Source organism: Triplophysa dalaica, chromosome 21, assembly GCF_015846415.1.
Source record: "Triplophysa dalaica isolate WHDGS20190420 chromosome 21, ASM1584641v1, whole genome shotgun sequence".
NCBI lineage: Eukaryota > Metazoa > Chordata > Actinopteri > Cypriniformes > Nemacheilidae > Triplophysa > Triplophysa dalaica.
In genome coordinates, this window is record NC_079562.1 from 13992590 (window position 1) to 14008213 (window position 15624).

A 15624-nucleotide genomic window follows, 5' to 3' on the forward strand; every position below is an offset into this window, starting at 1 on the left:
AGGTGTTTGTCTAAATGTTAAATCCAATTTGTTTAGAAGAATAAAAAAGAAACAAAATTGTTATTTTAATAAAATGTTTAAAAAAGGAATGACTTGGCATTAATAATAAAGCAGCTAGAGCCCATTGTAGATGGGAACTCTTTTAATTTGGTCTAAAAAGCATCACAGGGTGAGATAAAGAATGAATAAGTGACTCTTTTAGTGAAACTGGTAATAAATATATTAAAACACAATTTTTACTTTCTTAACTCCAATTATTAATGTTGCCATATTCTTGTAACCAATTCGTATTGTGAAAAGCGCTTGTATGAATATAATTGTCTTGGCTATTGAATAGAGCAGTGCTGGTAAACTCAAGGTCGGGCACTCCGTGGCTATTTAGATGTTGAGTGACTAAAGAACAATTGTGATCGTCTGACACTTTTATTGGCTACACCAGGTTGATTGATTCTGCGGTGCACTGTTTATTTAAACAACAAACATGAGGTGAAAAAATCAAGCAGTGAAACTCTGCTCGCTTCACTCTACCCTATAGAAACACCTATAAGGTCTCTCTGTAATGTCTGTGTACATACTAGTACTTTATAACTTGGATTGCCCAGGCTATAGTTACCTGTTCTTCTGTTCACAGGTGTGACTATACTGTCAGTGTTGAAGCAGAGCTTAACGCGAGAGCTTGTGAGAAGCCAGTCTCAAATCCATTTACCGCTTAATGCAAACCGATGCTATTAGAACCACAATGATCAAATATTTTGTGCTTTTGGTAAGTTGCTTTTTAGTTCAGTATTTGACTAGTATCTAAAGTTTAATCATAATTTTAGTGTAAATATATTAACACAGTATTTTGTGTGTTTTGTGTTTTTGAAAGGCAAATAGCTTTTCAAACTGTAAATGTAAAATGCTGTTTTTTTTTTAAGCTGTTCTTGCCTGATCAATCTATTACAACATTGCTTTGTTTTAAAAAACGTAATAAATTAAACAATCATAGTAATAATATTACTATTATTAATAATAGTAATAATTATAATAAAGTCATTTTATTCTGGACTTTAATAAAACTAGTAATTGCAAACTCTTTTAGGTGAAATGACAAAATATTTTTACCGTGTTTTCCAATCAGGACAAATTATAGAATCACACACTTTTTTATGGTGAATCAACCAATTCTATTCTATAAACTCATTGTATTGATCTATGGTTTTAAAACCGCACTTGCTTATCTTTATAACGGACATGAATGAGTAAAAAATGTTATTGGCAGGATGAACTTCTTCTACTAGTGTGTTTGTAGCATGGTCAGTCTTTCTGTAACATGCGATCCAGTGAATATCTCTCTCTAGGGCCAGTTCATCTACAAAAGAGTGTCATATTTAACCTTTCCCAAACCAGTTTCACAACTTGGAATCTTCTCAGGGTAACGTATAGAGTAGAAGTTAATTACATGATTACATGTGTAAGCCGTCACAAAAGAGTGCAGACATGTATGATCTTTCATCCAGAGACATAGGACTAAAACTGAATGTCAACTGTTGAATGATATTTTGAATGGTATATGCTGTAGTATTGACATCAATTACATCATGCTGTGCATCACAGTATAACAAAGATCAGTGTTTCACTGTTGGGCTGTCTAGCAAATCCGTCAAATTTTTCCATTTAGCAGATTCCGAGGGGACTGTCTCATATTGAGATTTTAACAATGGCATATTGTTTTTCAGACATATTACGATCATGTTTCTCTTGTTTAGTAAATAACAGACAAAAGGTAGTCTGTGATTGATAATGCTTCAGGGATGACATGCACCTATTATGAGGGGGCAGTAAACTGGTGTTACTGGTGTACTGTGCAATAACAGATTTTTACACAACTTCACCTTTTTTAAAAGCATAAGTATAATAATGATAAAAACATACCTTTATTTTCTTAGGGAATGCTCTGCTTGTGCAACACCTACCTTCTTGAACGTCATAAAAGATCCTGGATTATAGACTCGTTTGACATTGTGGAGGAACACCCGGGACCCTTTCCGTATGACCTGGGCCAGGTAATCGCTCTATATTGCAGATATTTGCTATCTTGGATAAAAAATTATCAGTTAATTGACAAATTAGTAATCATTTTTAACACAAAAAGCACCACAATGTCACAAACTTTTGTATGCATTCTTGAGAAATCGCCTTCATTTTAACTCTAGATTACACTGGATCGAAATTATTTGGTGGAGTTCGTGCTAAAAGGCAGAGGGGTGGATGTAGACCCAAAGGGTGTCCTTTCTATAAATCCCACCACTGGAGTCATTAAAGTGCATCGTAAAGTCGACTTTGAGGAGTACAAAGTTCTGATGGTAATAGAAAAGCACTTGATTTTTTACGGTGAGGGTATTATGAGGGTTTAAAACCAAATTCATCATCTCTTAAAGCTAACCTTTCAAGCAAGAAACAAGTCCAACTCCGCTATAGACACACAGCTAGGCATGGAGGTCAACATACTGGACATAAACGACAACCCTCCCGTCTTTCAAAGGAAAGTTTATGATATCAGTATAACAGAAGCAACCAAACAAGGTCAGTATCCGATCTTTCCGTTGACTCTGATCATTACAGACATGTTTAGGCATACTTAAGATATTTAAAGCTTAGTGTTTCTTCATCTATGGGCCTCTGGACTGCTTAACCTTGCTCACTCTCTGTTTAACAAAGATACTCAGTGCATATGCATCACAGAAGACCTATGTTCTTTGTTTTTGTTAAACGTCATTTTTCTAAATCAATGTTATTTCTACCACATTTCAAAACACTGTTTGTGGTGGTAATGAAGGTGGTGTTAAATGACATTTAAACCGTTTTGGAATAGAAATAAAAACAAATCAAAGTTTACATACAAATGCATCAAATCTTAAATACGGATAATATTTGTCAAATACAAGTAGGCCTAATTCTGATTATTTACATCAATGAACTACATCAACAGACACAGAAATTATGTCATTTGTTCCATATTTTTTGCAGGTTCTTTTCTTGTTGGTGTTTTAGCTATAGACAATGATGCACAAGGAACTCTTAATTCAACCATAGATTACAAAATCATTTCTGTGACTCCAAGAACTAAAAATGCAGAATTCTACCTCCAAAACAGCGGTACAATATCTTTTAAAGGATGTTTGGATTATGAGGTAGGACCCATTGATGACATGCATATTTTTATTTCTCATTGCATGCATTGCTTTATTCATATATTACATATATGTACATATATTCATGCCCGGAAATTGCTGTTGCTATATTATAGTAATTCTGTACGACACGAAGAGTCATGTTACTAGCTCGCATAGCAGTTCAAAAGGCATCTGCAATAAAAGTCCTGTCGGGGCTATGTCATACAATAACATGTGAAAACATGTATACTGGTCTGTAGTGTGTTGTTGTTAAAATAAGGTTGTTCAGAGTTACATTTGAACTCTTCTGTAGGTACAGTTCAACCACCCACCCAATAAAGTTGAAATAATCAGAGAAATTGTGAAAAAATTAATGGTTACGTTTAAAGGGTTTTGATTTTGATGGGAACTATAATGATCACTGGAAACCTTTCAGTCTCACTGGAATAAGACCCAAACACACTCAATGTATTATTGTGGGAGGTTTCACAGTATGATATTTATAAAGAAAATGTAACTTTAGTATTTTTCAGCATAACAAAGACTGCCTGCAGAATGTTTTGCGGTTCGGGTTATGTCATAAAGATGATTGAATGCGTCTAACTATTTTGGGATATTGTAAAACATGACAAGTCAGTTTAAATAATATTAACCATTAAATGACGTAAACTCGCAAATGAGACATGCGTGGGAACACATTGTTTACGCCCTTTACCCAATCATTGAAAAGAAGACAGTTTAATGTGTTGACGTGATTTAACACGTCGTCGGTTTCTAATCAGTGTGGGGTATATAAACCCACTCATCTGACTGGGTTTCCTTTCAGGTGGCTAACAAATACACCATTACTGTTGAAGCAAAGGACCGTGGAGAGGTTGTGAAGTTGTCAAGCACAGCCACAGTCATTCTCAACATTATAGATGGCAATAATCATCCACCAGTTATAACAGGACAAACAGTAAGTGATAACATGTTGAAGATATTAAAGAACAATAATCATCTCTGCTGCAGTGCCTTTTTTAGTGAATTTTTAAAAAAAGTTAAATTGGTAAAAAATCTGGTGTGTTGTTATCAAATTGGCTTTAGACTTGGACTATAGAGTGGGTTGTATGGGTTTTGTGGTTCTGACTAGGGCTGTCAAACGATTATCCGCGATCAACAAGTTTTATTTGTATTATTATTAATTTAAGAAATATTTACATTGTGTTAAGACATTTTAATATTTATTATTTTTATTACATATAAATATATAATACATATTTAATATGTTAAAATATAAATTTTCTTAGAATTACAGATTATTACTTATTATACACAGCACACACACATATACAGTATTATGTTAACAAAAATTTATATTTTGCATACGATAAGTCACAAATAATGACTTCTGAAATCCTTGTTATTACATTTAAATATTATTCTTGTTCAATAAAAGTCTTTGATTCAATTTTTAAAACAGTATAAAGATTTTTTTAAGCTCCATTTTTTTTTATTATTTCAGGTCAAACTTTGTATACACTATTCATAATTTTCACATAATTTTCACACAAAAGATATTTTGATATACACCGTCAATAATAAAAATATGACAACTAAGTTCCCAAACTTGAAGAAAACACGGACGGTCAACGTTTAGAATAAACCGATAGGAATGGAAGAAATTAAGTCATTTTGCATATCCAGATTTTTAGAAAGATCTGATGATCAGAATGTATCGACTACATTTTTTATAATTGGATCAATCTTTTCTCTTAATCTAGGGTTCAGGTAAAGCGTTGGAGGAGACAACAGGTATCTCCCCTCTCGTCATACACACACGTGATGGTGACACACGCAACACTGCTGCGTGGAGGGCCACTTACTCCATACAGGGAGATAAAGGTGATCACTTCTCCATCCACACTGATCCGGAAACGAATGATGGCATCCTCACAGTTGTTAAGGTACAGGCTATTCAGTGTTGTCTGTTATGTTCTGTCATATCTCTGCAAATTGTGGTCTTCAAAAATGCTTTCACTAGTTAATTTCTGAATATAACATGGTGTTTTATTTTCTGCAGCCATTAGACTTTGAAAAACAAGCACAACAAAGCATCACCGTTTCTGTTGAGAATGAAGAGCCCCTTTACTCGTGTGAAGTGAAAGAAATGTCTACAAGTGGGTTATGGACTATCATCAGTCATTCCTCAAAAAAATCTACTCAAAGCATTAACATAACTGTTGAAGACGTCAATGAGCCTCCGTATTTCTCTGAGCCCGTGAGGAAGTTAGTGATTGAGGAGAATGGTGCTGTTGGAGCATTTGTGGACAAAGTCACAGCGTTTGATCCTGATACTCACCGTCTAAACAAACTTGAGTATGTTTTTCACTTCTTCACCTGCTAATGTTATTCAGTTGTACATTTATAATAAGGCATTTGAAGAATTTAATATAAAAAACCAATTGGTGGAGTTAAGAAATATTTGCACCAAAAAATCAAGCATAGGCTATAGGGTTAGTTCTGGCAGGTCACTTGAGTCAAGCTTGCATCAGCTGATCCTCCTCGGCCTAAAGAAATATGACGCAGCTCGTTAAATTCATTCAGCTAAACCCTATCAAGTTGCTCAGAAGCAAAATACCATCCCCCATCCCCAGCTCCACATCGCTTCTGTTATTCATATTCATATGTCTTAACTACATTTTAATTGTGTTACACTTAAATGTCAACAAGACCTATTGACATCTGTTTGTTCTGTTCACCCTAAAGGCCTCGACATAGTCCTGGTGAATTGCGTTTTCGTTTTGCATTATGAGGTAAAACGAAACTTGAAAACGTTGAGAGACTGTATAGTGTTTTCGAACAATCGAACACCCCTTTGTTTCTGAGGCGGGGTTTACATGACGTTTGCAAATAGCCTCTGCGCACGTGGCGAGAGTGATCGCAGAGGTGTGGGTACATCTGTTCCATCTCTGCAATGCAACGTTCAAAAGCATCCATGCTCAAATGTTATCGTTTTTTTTATGTAGACCTAATCATGGACCAATGGTGGCTCGAGGGTTTTAACTGGTCAACACAAACTTTCCTGGAGAGTTCTGTTTGGTTTGCTGCGGTGAGCTAGTGAAACGAATTGTAGTTTCGACCAGATTTTGTTCGAAATCAGGTCGATTTCGAATGTAGTTTGCTGAGCCCTCAAGTGGAGTTATCGCTGCGTTCCCTTATCTTCGGGAGGAGCACGTGTAGTCAAGCCACCTCACCTCCATTCTCTCAGATGTTTCACAACATCCCTCCTCCACTCCAACTCCACACTACGAGTCCGTTTTTACCTCAGCACCGGGGAGAATGATCCAGTTCCTGGCACACATCAAGCCCGGGGCTCTCTCTCTGGTCAAGGGGCATGTGCTCCGAGTTCGAGTAGGATTAGCCAGCTCGGAGCCCTCGCCCCAGGACAGCACGCCATACACGCATACTTATCCGTCCCAGTTCATTAACTGCAAGGCGAACTCATGAAATGGCTTCATGGTTGAGCAGGGAGTTTTCCCCAGAAGTGCCCAGTAGTGAATTTGACAAAAACATAATTTTGACAAGACACCATCAACTCAAATTAGCTTTGCTAGCCTAAAATCTCAAATTCCTGAGCTTTCTTAAAGCTGGATCAGTGCTTGACATCCCCTCTTTTATCCCTTCAGGTATGCTATTAAACAAGACCCCGCAGGCTGGGTGACAATAAATCCAACAACAGGGGAGCTCTTTGTAAAAGAGCCTTTTGACAGAGAGTCCAGTCACGTGACCAACGGCACTTATACAGTCACTGTGATTGTTATTGACAAAGGTACATCACAATACTGTCTGTTTACTATGGTATAGAAACCTCTAGAGTTATAAATGTTGGAAGTCTTTTTCCACTCTATAGGAATGCACTTTATGTATGTTTGCCTTTTCTCTGTCTTTTCATACCAGAAAATCCTAAAATGACAAGCACTGCTACGCTTCAAATTTACGTCGAAGACAAGAATGACAACGTCCCTTTGTTAAAGGACAGTGAGGTGTCTGTCTGTCAATCTGAGGAGATCTCAAGCACAGAGATCACAGCGTATGACCTTGATGGAGACCCATACAGTGGCCCATTCAGCTTTGAACTAATAGGAGATGTTAAGAAAGAATGGAGCTTCGACCCGAGCCACGGTACAGAAAAATCTTTATATTAATATTATATATTTATAATTTTTATTTATGTATTTATATATAAAATACCCACATATACAAACTGTGTCAGATTAATCCGTTTATGCCAGTGGAATCAAAGTGTTTTACCTCATTTGCTTTGTTCTTTAGGAAACACGGTGCATTTAGTGAAACACAAAAGCATCTATCCTGGTCAGTACACACTGATGGTGAAAATCTCTGATAAACAGGGCCTCTATATTCTTCAGAATCTCTCTGTGGCGGCGTGCGATTGTTCGGTCTCACCAAGCTGTCTGGTGCAACGCAACGTGCAGAAAAAAGCGGGAATTGGTGTTTATGGAACAGCCATCTTTGCCTCACTGCTGGTTTTCGGTGAGCCCACAGACTGGGTGTGCATAGTGAGGAATCTATAGCTATTTCGTTAACTTGTTAAATCAGGTTTAACCCATTTTCCCTTCAGTATAATACCTCTAGATTAAAGCAACTTGTAATGCCAATTTGATTTAACTTCAAAATTTAAAGCGACAGTTCACACAAACATATTTACTCATTTACTCACCCTCGAGTTGTTCCAAACCTGTATTAGTTTCTTTGCTCTGATGGACACAGAGAAAGATGTTGGGAAGAATGCTTCGAACCAAACAGTTCTTGGCCACCATCGACTATCATAGTCGGAAAAATGACAATGGTAGTTAAAAGTGCCCTAGAGATGTTTACTTTCCTACATTCTTCAATATATCTTTGTGTTCAAATGAACAAAAAATGAATTAAGCAATTTGTTCTACTATGGTAGTTAATGGGGTCCAATAACTGTTTGGTTACAAGCAAATCTTCCAAAAATCTTTGTGTTCATCAGAAAAAAATAATTTGAAAAGAGTAAATGATGACAGAATTTTCACTTTAAGGTGAACTATTATTTCAAGGCAGCTTTTTGAACTAAAAGATATAGATGGCTAATAATATGCACATTCCATGATGACTTTTGAAATGTAGATTTTGTCTCGTTTTAGCGCTTCTGCTACTCGCCCTCACTTGTTCTTGTGGGGCTGTGAAGGCTTTAGCACCGGTGGAAGGTTTCTCAGAAGATGCCCTTCTGTCCTACAACATCGAGAAACTTGGCACAGATTGTATGGTAATACAATAAATACCTTAAAAATACCTAAATTTAGGGTGTCTGAGTCAATAATATTTTATAGGCACTTGATTTACTTTTTGTTGCTTGTTGTAAGTAAAACAGAAATACTGTCTGTGGTAATAGTAATCCTGTATTACTTAATACATTAAAAACTATATGTATAGACATTTCATATTTTTCATTTTATTTACAAATAATTGTATTACATCTGAAGGTCCCGACTGCACATTTTCTTGCCAGTAACGGTGGTCAGAACAAGGGTGACGTTCATCAGGTATGATAAACAATTATGTTTGTTATGAGTTTCATGCAAAAAAAATGATCTTGGGAAATTTTATCAACATAAAGCATTTTTTTTTAGGTATCAAACCAGAATTTTAGCCCTCATGGTCCACCGGTTCAATCGAATGGATTCTGGTCCATTGAACAGTACAATTCCCATGAGGTATAACAGCCAACATTTTTAACAACTATTTAATTTAACAGCAAATTTAATTTAACCACTCTTTTCCCTTTTAAGCATCAGACAAGCAGATGGAAACAGTCACTGAATCGGACTGACAGTCACTTACAGGTCAATTTTTATAATGAACTGGTTTTGACAGGGCTGAATCTGTTGCTGTTTAGTGAAAGTGTGCTCTTGTGAAACAAGGTCTTTAATTTATTGGTATTTGTACATGTCCTCAGGAGACAAGGCTTAGCAGAAAAACTTCACAAAGAAATCAGAACATGTATTCCATCAGCCAATCGGCTTTACAGAGTCTACTCTTACTGGTGAGTAATTTCCCAGCAGTTTACCAAAAGACATTTATCCGAAATTCAGTTGAAGACATAAAGGTAAAGTTTTTGGACAAATTAAAGGTCTAAATTCTGAAATACTAAATTAGCATCTTAAACAAAAATTATTAAAATACAGAACTTTTGGTGAACTATTCCTTTGCATGTTTATCTGTTTGACAAAGGTGTATTTGTTACCTTATCAAATCTGTTCATTATAGTACATTTTAATTGGAAGATGTTAAACTGATTCTTAAACTTTCAGAGACTACACTCACTACGGTCACTAGAAAATGAGTTACTTGATTATGAGCCTCATCTTTACGCCGTTGAAGACATCTCTGTGAACTTTGAAGACCTGGATCCCATAGAATTGCCTAATAATGAGTTTAATCCTGAGCTACTCTCTGACCTTGGACCAGCATTTAGAAATTTGGCGTCAATTGTTACCTGGACAAAGGCGGAACAATAGAAGTGACGAAGAATGGCACCATCATTTTTTTATCCAGAAGTAATAATATTGTGTATTTTGGTAAGGATTAAGGGCTCGTTCACACTAAGAATGATAATTATTATAATGACAAATATTAGTCTCCACACTAATGGACAATTCAATCTTTATTCAAAGGGTTTATTAAATTAGGATTGGGAGTTTCTTTAGTTTAATGGTTTTTGTCTTAAAGGCGAGGTGTCCGATTTCCGAATTATGCTTGTTTAGACAAAGTCGGGCCAAGAACCAAACAATCTTGTAGCCAATCAGCAGTACGGTGTACAGTGCGCAGGACGGACATACATTAGTCGAGTCGAGCGCTGACAAATGCGAAAGATGGGAGTAGGGGTGTGTTTTTTTGGTGATTTGAACATCAACAACAGCTAAGAGAAATCGGACACCCCGTCTTTAACTATGAGATGGTTTTCCTTAAGGCAGGAAAATGATTTATTTACATGTTAAACACACATATCTGCCAGTGGTTATCTTGGTTCATTATCAAGGTCATGGACAGATGTCATGTAGAGTTCATTGTTTACAACATTTTTTTCTGCTTGCATTGTCAGGCTATGTTGTTACTTATTCTGCCAATATTTATACTTTTTCTATCAAAATCATGTTGTTTTTATGAAAAGAAAATAATATAGACAACAAATATTTAATTATGTTTTAATGTAGATCATTTCTTGTTTATGTAAGTGAGTAACAGTTAAGTTATTCTCATAACATTTGTAAACTTGTTAACACCCTGGACAATTGTATCCTACAAACAAAACAAATGATTATCGCACGGTTTTTACTTTTTAAGTAATTTTCACAGATGTGTTCAATACATTACAGACAACTCAGTATTTAATTTTTTCAAACTTGCATACAAATGAAAGCATATACTGTATATTTGTGAAAAATTTGTTAAACACGTATTCTGGACCATCTTTTGTTGAGCCCTAAAATCTAAAATAAGTATTATCTCATACAAGTGGCTTATCCAAGAGTTTGAAGACAAACAGCTGAGAATTTTGCTGTCAGATACAGTTCCCCCTGTTTTCCATGTGATGGAAAGTTCATTCTTGTTTCGTATTTACACTGCTGACTTTAAAAGTAGGTTCTCAGAATTTTAGGCTTATATATGACAACTAAGAATGTTTCTGTCACATTAGGTTCCCCTACACTCTAAAAAAAGGCTGGGTTAAAACAACCCAATTTGGGTTATTTTGGTAACCCAACATTGGGTCAAATATGGACAAACCCAGCGTTGGGTTATTTTAACCCAGCCAGTCGGGTTAAATCTTTGACCCAACATGCTGGGTTGTTTTATTTAAATCAACTTTTGCTTAAAAATTACATTGATGGTTTAAAAAAAACCCGAAATGTTTAAAAATAATAATAACAAAATCACAGAGAAATACTCGAGGCATCAGTAAGAATCAATAGTTTTATTAAGGATCAAAATGCAAGACAAAAGGAATTCATAAAAACATGCAATATGTTATGCTCAATGAACAATAAAATGGCATATAAAACACTTTAATGAAATGTATGTTTATACATATTTAAAGAAAATTAACTTCAATGAATTACATTAGTTTAGATTTTAACATATACATTTAACAAGGTTATTAAAGTGGCACAAGTAAATATAAATAGTTAGACAACTTAACACTTCAAAACACTACAAAAAGTATTTTACTAAACCCTTGTTGATAGAACCTCATTTATATGATAAAATATAAGTCTATGCACAAGTTTTCTATAAAAAAAGAAATAAACAAGCGTTATGGATGTGGAAAAGGGACACCGTAACTTTCCTCTTCATATAAACTCACAAAACATTTTAAAGAGCGTTAGTTCTTTCGGTTTCAGCACTGCTTAACCTGACATATCCACGGAGCAGTCTTACTAAAGAGGATTCTTTTCCTGGGAGTTGTAGACAACAGTGTGGTGTGCACTTTTGGAAGTGGATGTCCAGCAGGAGGGTTTCTTTATCAATTTGTTCATCTATAAAGATAAAAAGAGACAAGAAAAGAGACAAGAGAAGAATGTAAGGAAACTGGCCAACCCAGAGCACAATGGATTATAATAAACATATAAAGAAGTACATTAACATTTTACCTAAATGATGTTTACCATAAAGCCTGTTATGAAAACACCCAAGTTCCAGTTGACATTCTCTTGAATAGAATGATCCATTAATATTAGCTGTTATTCTGCAACCTGTCAGTGGGGGAAAAAAGAAGAGTGGGCTCTAGTACAGAAAGCGAAATACAGTCTTAAAAATAATATTATAAACGTTAGAACAACTCTTCACTAATTCGACACACTCGGGAATAAGTATAAGTCTAAAAAGAGCAACAATTGTTCGTCTCATATACCCAAAATTAATTATAACGCATTGTTAACCACTGACGTTATAAGAGCGGCTATTCCCGAAGCAATGGCCGAGATAGAGCTGCTCTCCACGGAGACACGACCGCTGACAGCCTGATGCTCACACCTCCGACAGCGTCTTAACAAAATCTCAAAGAGGCGTTATGTTTATATATAAATCACGTATTTGAGTTCTTAACAACAACATTCTCGTCTAAAAGACTCTTAAAACTAAGTTCCCTCACCGAACATTAGCGGTATTTATAAAAAAAAATGAGCTGGATGTTTGCTTTTTACACGACGCTCTCTCGTGTCGACCTTAAACTAATATCAAGATGCGTAAGTTACTGAACTAAATGACTCACACAAGTCACACATTTCAGAGGAAATGTTCACCAAAAAGGAAGTTTAAATGATTAAAAAGCTGTAAATTAGAACAACGTGGGCATAACGTTACAGACTAGCTATCCAAAGCTAACGAAGCTAGATTGTAACGTTACTTTCAAACCTAATGCGAACAGCCGAATTTTGCATACTTTTGCATTTTTTTTACAGTAATAGTTTTATACATTAAAAACTCGTAAAACATACCTTTTATTCTCCGAATAACAGCTTTCCGAGATGAAGTGGATCAAAATGCCCGCGAAGGTAAAGTTTGTCTGATGCGTAGAGGAGTGGGAGGGGTTTACTCTCTCAACTGTCACTCAATTGGACCAGACTGGTAACCCAGCGTTTGGGTTACTGAAAAAATGACCCAACACTAAGAAAATAACCCAACAAAATGACCCAACAGGCTCAACCCAGCTGTTGGGTTAAACAAATAACCCTGCATTTTTTAGAGTGTATGTTCAATGAGAAAAGGACCTCAAACCAATTGTCCATTTCCTGAAATACGCATATGAAAATTAAAATATAATCCTTATTTTATGCTCTATGGAAAGCCATTCATTTGTTTGGTATTATGCTTCTGATTTATGCATTTTTAGTCACAGAAATTCAACAATGTTGGTTCTCAAAAACTGCCCTTTTAGTCACATTCATAACACTTTGATTTCCATCATCTTAAAGAGAGAACGTTCATATTGATATACTGATATTTTTGGACTATATTTCGACGGGGGCTGTTAAAAGTAGAATATATGATTAATAAATAAAATTTTAATAAATAGATTCTCTGAAAGTTTATATTTTGACTGCTCGACTTTTGCTGTGACGTTTGTTTCACCCTGAAGGGGTCGCTGTGATCCGCAGGATGTATTCGCATTGCTGCCGTTATTCAGAAAAACACGAAGAAGTCGAGTTCGCGTAAACATCAACATGGTTGAGCTAGTATCTATCCACTCCTTTTTAATAAAGCGTATGATGGCAGTTGCCGAAGAAATATTCGACACTGTTAAAGACAATATTATTGTATATCAGACGGAAATAGAGCGTCTGAAGGAGGAAAATCGCTCTCTGAAGATTACACTGAACTACACGAGGAACTGCAACCGTGCAAAAACAAGCAATGGTCAGTAACACATTAACTATTGATAAACAGCAACAATCTGTTGTAAAATTATCTTAGTGATTGTTCTCCCTACACAATAATATAGAACACGTTTGCTTATATAAGCCATAATCGTTTTAACACCAATACTGTACGTTTCAACAAATACTGTGTGCTGTACCCCACTTCTCTCTCACCCCACCCTCAAACTAGGGCCGGGCTCTTGCTAAATGTATGTTATAAATGTAGAGTTGTGAATGTAAGTGATGAAATTAGTATTTTGTTTTATTTTAGAGTGAACTCCTGTGAGGTGGATGTTGTGTTCAGTTAAACAGTTTATGGAATATAGACGGTTTCAGCGGCAACAACATAAACATACTTTTAACTTCCGGTAGACATCCGTACAGGATCAATAACTGTTGAGTAGTTTTAATTAATGTAATGCTATTCATAAGCAATAAATTATTAATGTCAATTATTATTAATATAAATAAATTGTTATAATTTAACCAAAGACAGGCTGGAAGTTAACTTCAGCCCTTACAATTGTGTCTATTTAAAACTATACAAAACACAAGAAGTCTTTGTATATTTTTCAATGGGTAGTATATTAATTTACCATCAGGGGAATAGTTCTTTCACATTTGCAACACTGTCCTTCAACAATCTCATGATTTTACGCTAACAAGGTCAATATTGTCCTGTCCATATGGTTTCCTGTTGTAAACAGAATGTCACATGTCACACAGATAATCAAAACATCGGTGCCGAAGGACTCCTGCAACCTAGACTGGGCTCAGAAATCTCCGATATCAATGTGCAGATGGAGGTGACCACTGGGTTTTCTCATGAGACTGTTAGTCAAGCTTCTGAAGATAGGAAAAAAGAACTTGAACCCATTGAGTGCTTCACACAGCAGCCAGAGATCGTGGTGGAAAAGGAAGACTTCGATGATGTGAATACGCAAAGATCCGTCCCCACTAAACAAGAGTTCAGTAATGATGAGGTCAGTCAATTATGCTTGCCTAAAGTGGAAAATGGCAATGTGAGTGATGGTCACGACACCAAAACCCGAAAGGCACGGCAGACAACCCAAATGGCATGCAACATTTGTGGCAAGTCATTTCACAGCAAGAAATGCTTGCGGATACACCAGGTAGTGCACCAGAACGAGAGACCCTTCAGCTGCGATTCCTGTAGGTGGCGCTTTAAATTGAAAAGCCACTTGAATGAACACAAGAGACTTCATACAGGTGATTATCGCTATAAATGCCCAAAGTGTGAAAAGGGTTTCTCTCGGTCAAATCTTGTCAAATTGCACCTTAAAAGTTATCATTCATCATGATTGGTGATTACACTTTGCCTCAACCAAACATGGTAGATTGACAATCAATAATATTCATCTTTTCTTCTCTGTATCTTTTGAGTTTCCGTCCCAAACTTGTGACAACCATCTGCTGCTCGTTTAGTTTCTGTTTTATTTTCACAACTACTCAAGTTTTGTCCATTCCTCTCAGGAAAGACAAGAAGCCGTAATTTCCGAAGACAAAACATAGAAAATGATTTTAAACAATGTCTTATGCCTCATTTTTGTGTTTAGACTTGAGTTTAATTTTTTCATTTGGTTAGGACACTGTGTTAATCATATTTTTTATGAATGATGCATTTTTATTTTACTTTTCTATTATAAAATGTCTTTGAATGTTTTGAAATGTGCATGCATTCTTATTGTTACTCTAAATCATACTTTATTATTGCTTAATCCTTTAGAAGTTCAACAAATTTCTCTTAAAAAAAATGATACTTTAACATGCAACTGTCTTTATGTTTGCAAATAAAACATTAAAACATAAGTGAGATTACTTACTCTCGTCTAATAACGTACTTGAACATTCAAATACTTTGTTGATAATAGTTTTAGCGATTGAAAAGGTTATTTTAATTACACTTTATTATTTATGATGTATTTTTCTCAAGTTGCAACAGCAGCCACATTTTAAGGAAAGCTCAAAAAATTTGGAAACGTCCACAGGATGGCAGCCGGTGT

At 35.6% G+C, this 15624-nt stretch overlaps 2 protein-coding genes and 1 long non-coding RNA gene across 3 annotated transcripts; 2 read left to right on the forward strand and 1 right to left on the reverse strand.

Moving 5' to 3' along the window:
- Positions 1-712: 712 nt before the first annotated feature.
- Positions 713-9703, forward strand: cdh27 (cadherin 27). The gene is made up of 16 exons (XM_056735519.1): positions 713-763; positions 1929-2045; positions 2196-2345; positions 2421-2565; positions 3010-3173; positions 3982-4113; positions 4919-5101; positions 5218-5513; positions 6824-6966; positions 7095-7319; positions 7470-7691; positions 8330-8451; positions 8669-8728; positions 8816-8899; positions 9142-9228; positions 9497-9703. The coding sequence occupies exons 1-16, from the start codon at positions 713-715 to the stop codon at positions 9701-9703; spliced, it is 2388 nt and encodes a 795-aa protein (XP_056591497.1).
- Positions 9704-11356: 1653 nt separating this feature from the next.
- Positions 11357-12808, reverse strand: LOC130410573 (uncharacterized). Its single transcript, XR_008905026.1, has 3 exons — positions 12680-12808; positions 11834-11935; positions 11357-11719 (listed from the first exon to the last, which is right to left on the reverse strand). It is a non-coding gene; the product is annotated as an uncharacterized LOC130410573 (long non-coding RNA).
- Positions 12809-13373: 565 nt separating this feature from the next.
- zgc:173548 (uncharacterized protein LOC100126026 homolog) lies at positions 13374-15430 on the forward strand. Its single transcript, XM_056735098.1, has 2 exons — positions 13374-13598; positions 14327-15430. Exons 1-2 carry the CDS (start codon positions 13406-13408, stop codon positions 14920-14922), a joined length of 789 nt encoding a protein of 262 aa, XP_056591076.1. The 5' UTR covers positions 13374-13405; the 3' UTR covers positions 14923-15430.
- Positions 15431-15624: the final 194 nt, after the last annotated feature.

Bases quoted from the DNA above. Each gene is read 5' to 3' on its own strand.
- cdh27 (XM_056735519.1), top strand. From the start codon at position 713: ATGCAAACCGATGCTATTAGAACCACAATGATCAAATATTTTGTGCTT. The intron at 2,046-2,195 runs GTAATCGCTCTA...TTTTAACTCTAG, and splicing joins TTCCGTATGACCTGGGCCAG to ATTACACTGGATCGAAATTA. The intron at 7,692-8,329 runs GTGAGCCCACAG...GTCTCGTTTTAG, and splicing joins TGCCTCACTGCTGGTTTTCG to CGCTTCTGCTACTCGCCCTC.
- zgc:173548 (XM_056735098.1), top strand. From the start codon at position 13,406: ATGGTTGAGCTAGTATCTATCCACTCCTTTTTAATAAAGCGTATGATG. The intron at 13,599-14,326 runs GTCAGTAACACA...CATGTCACACAG, and splicing joins CCGTGCAAAAACAAGCAATG to ATAATCAAAACATCGGTGCC.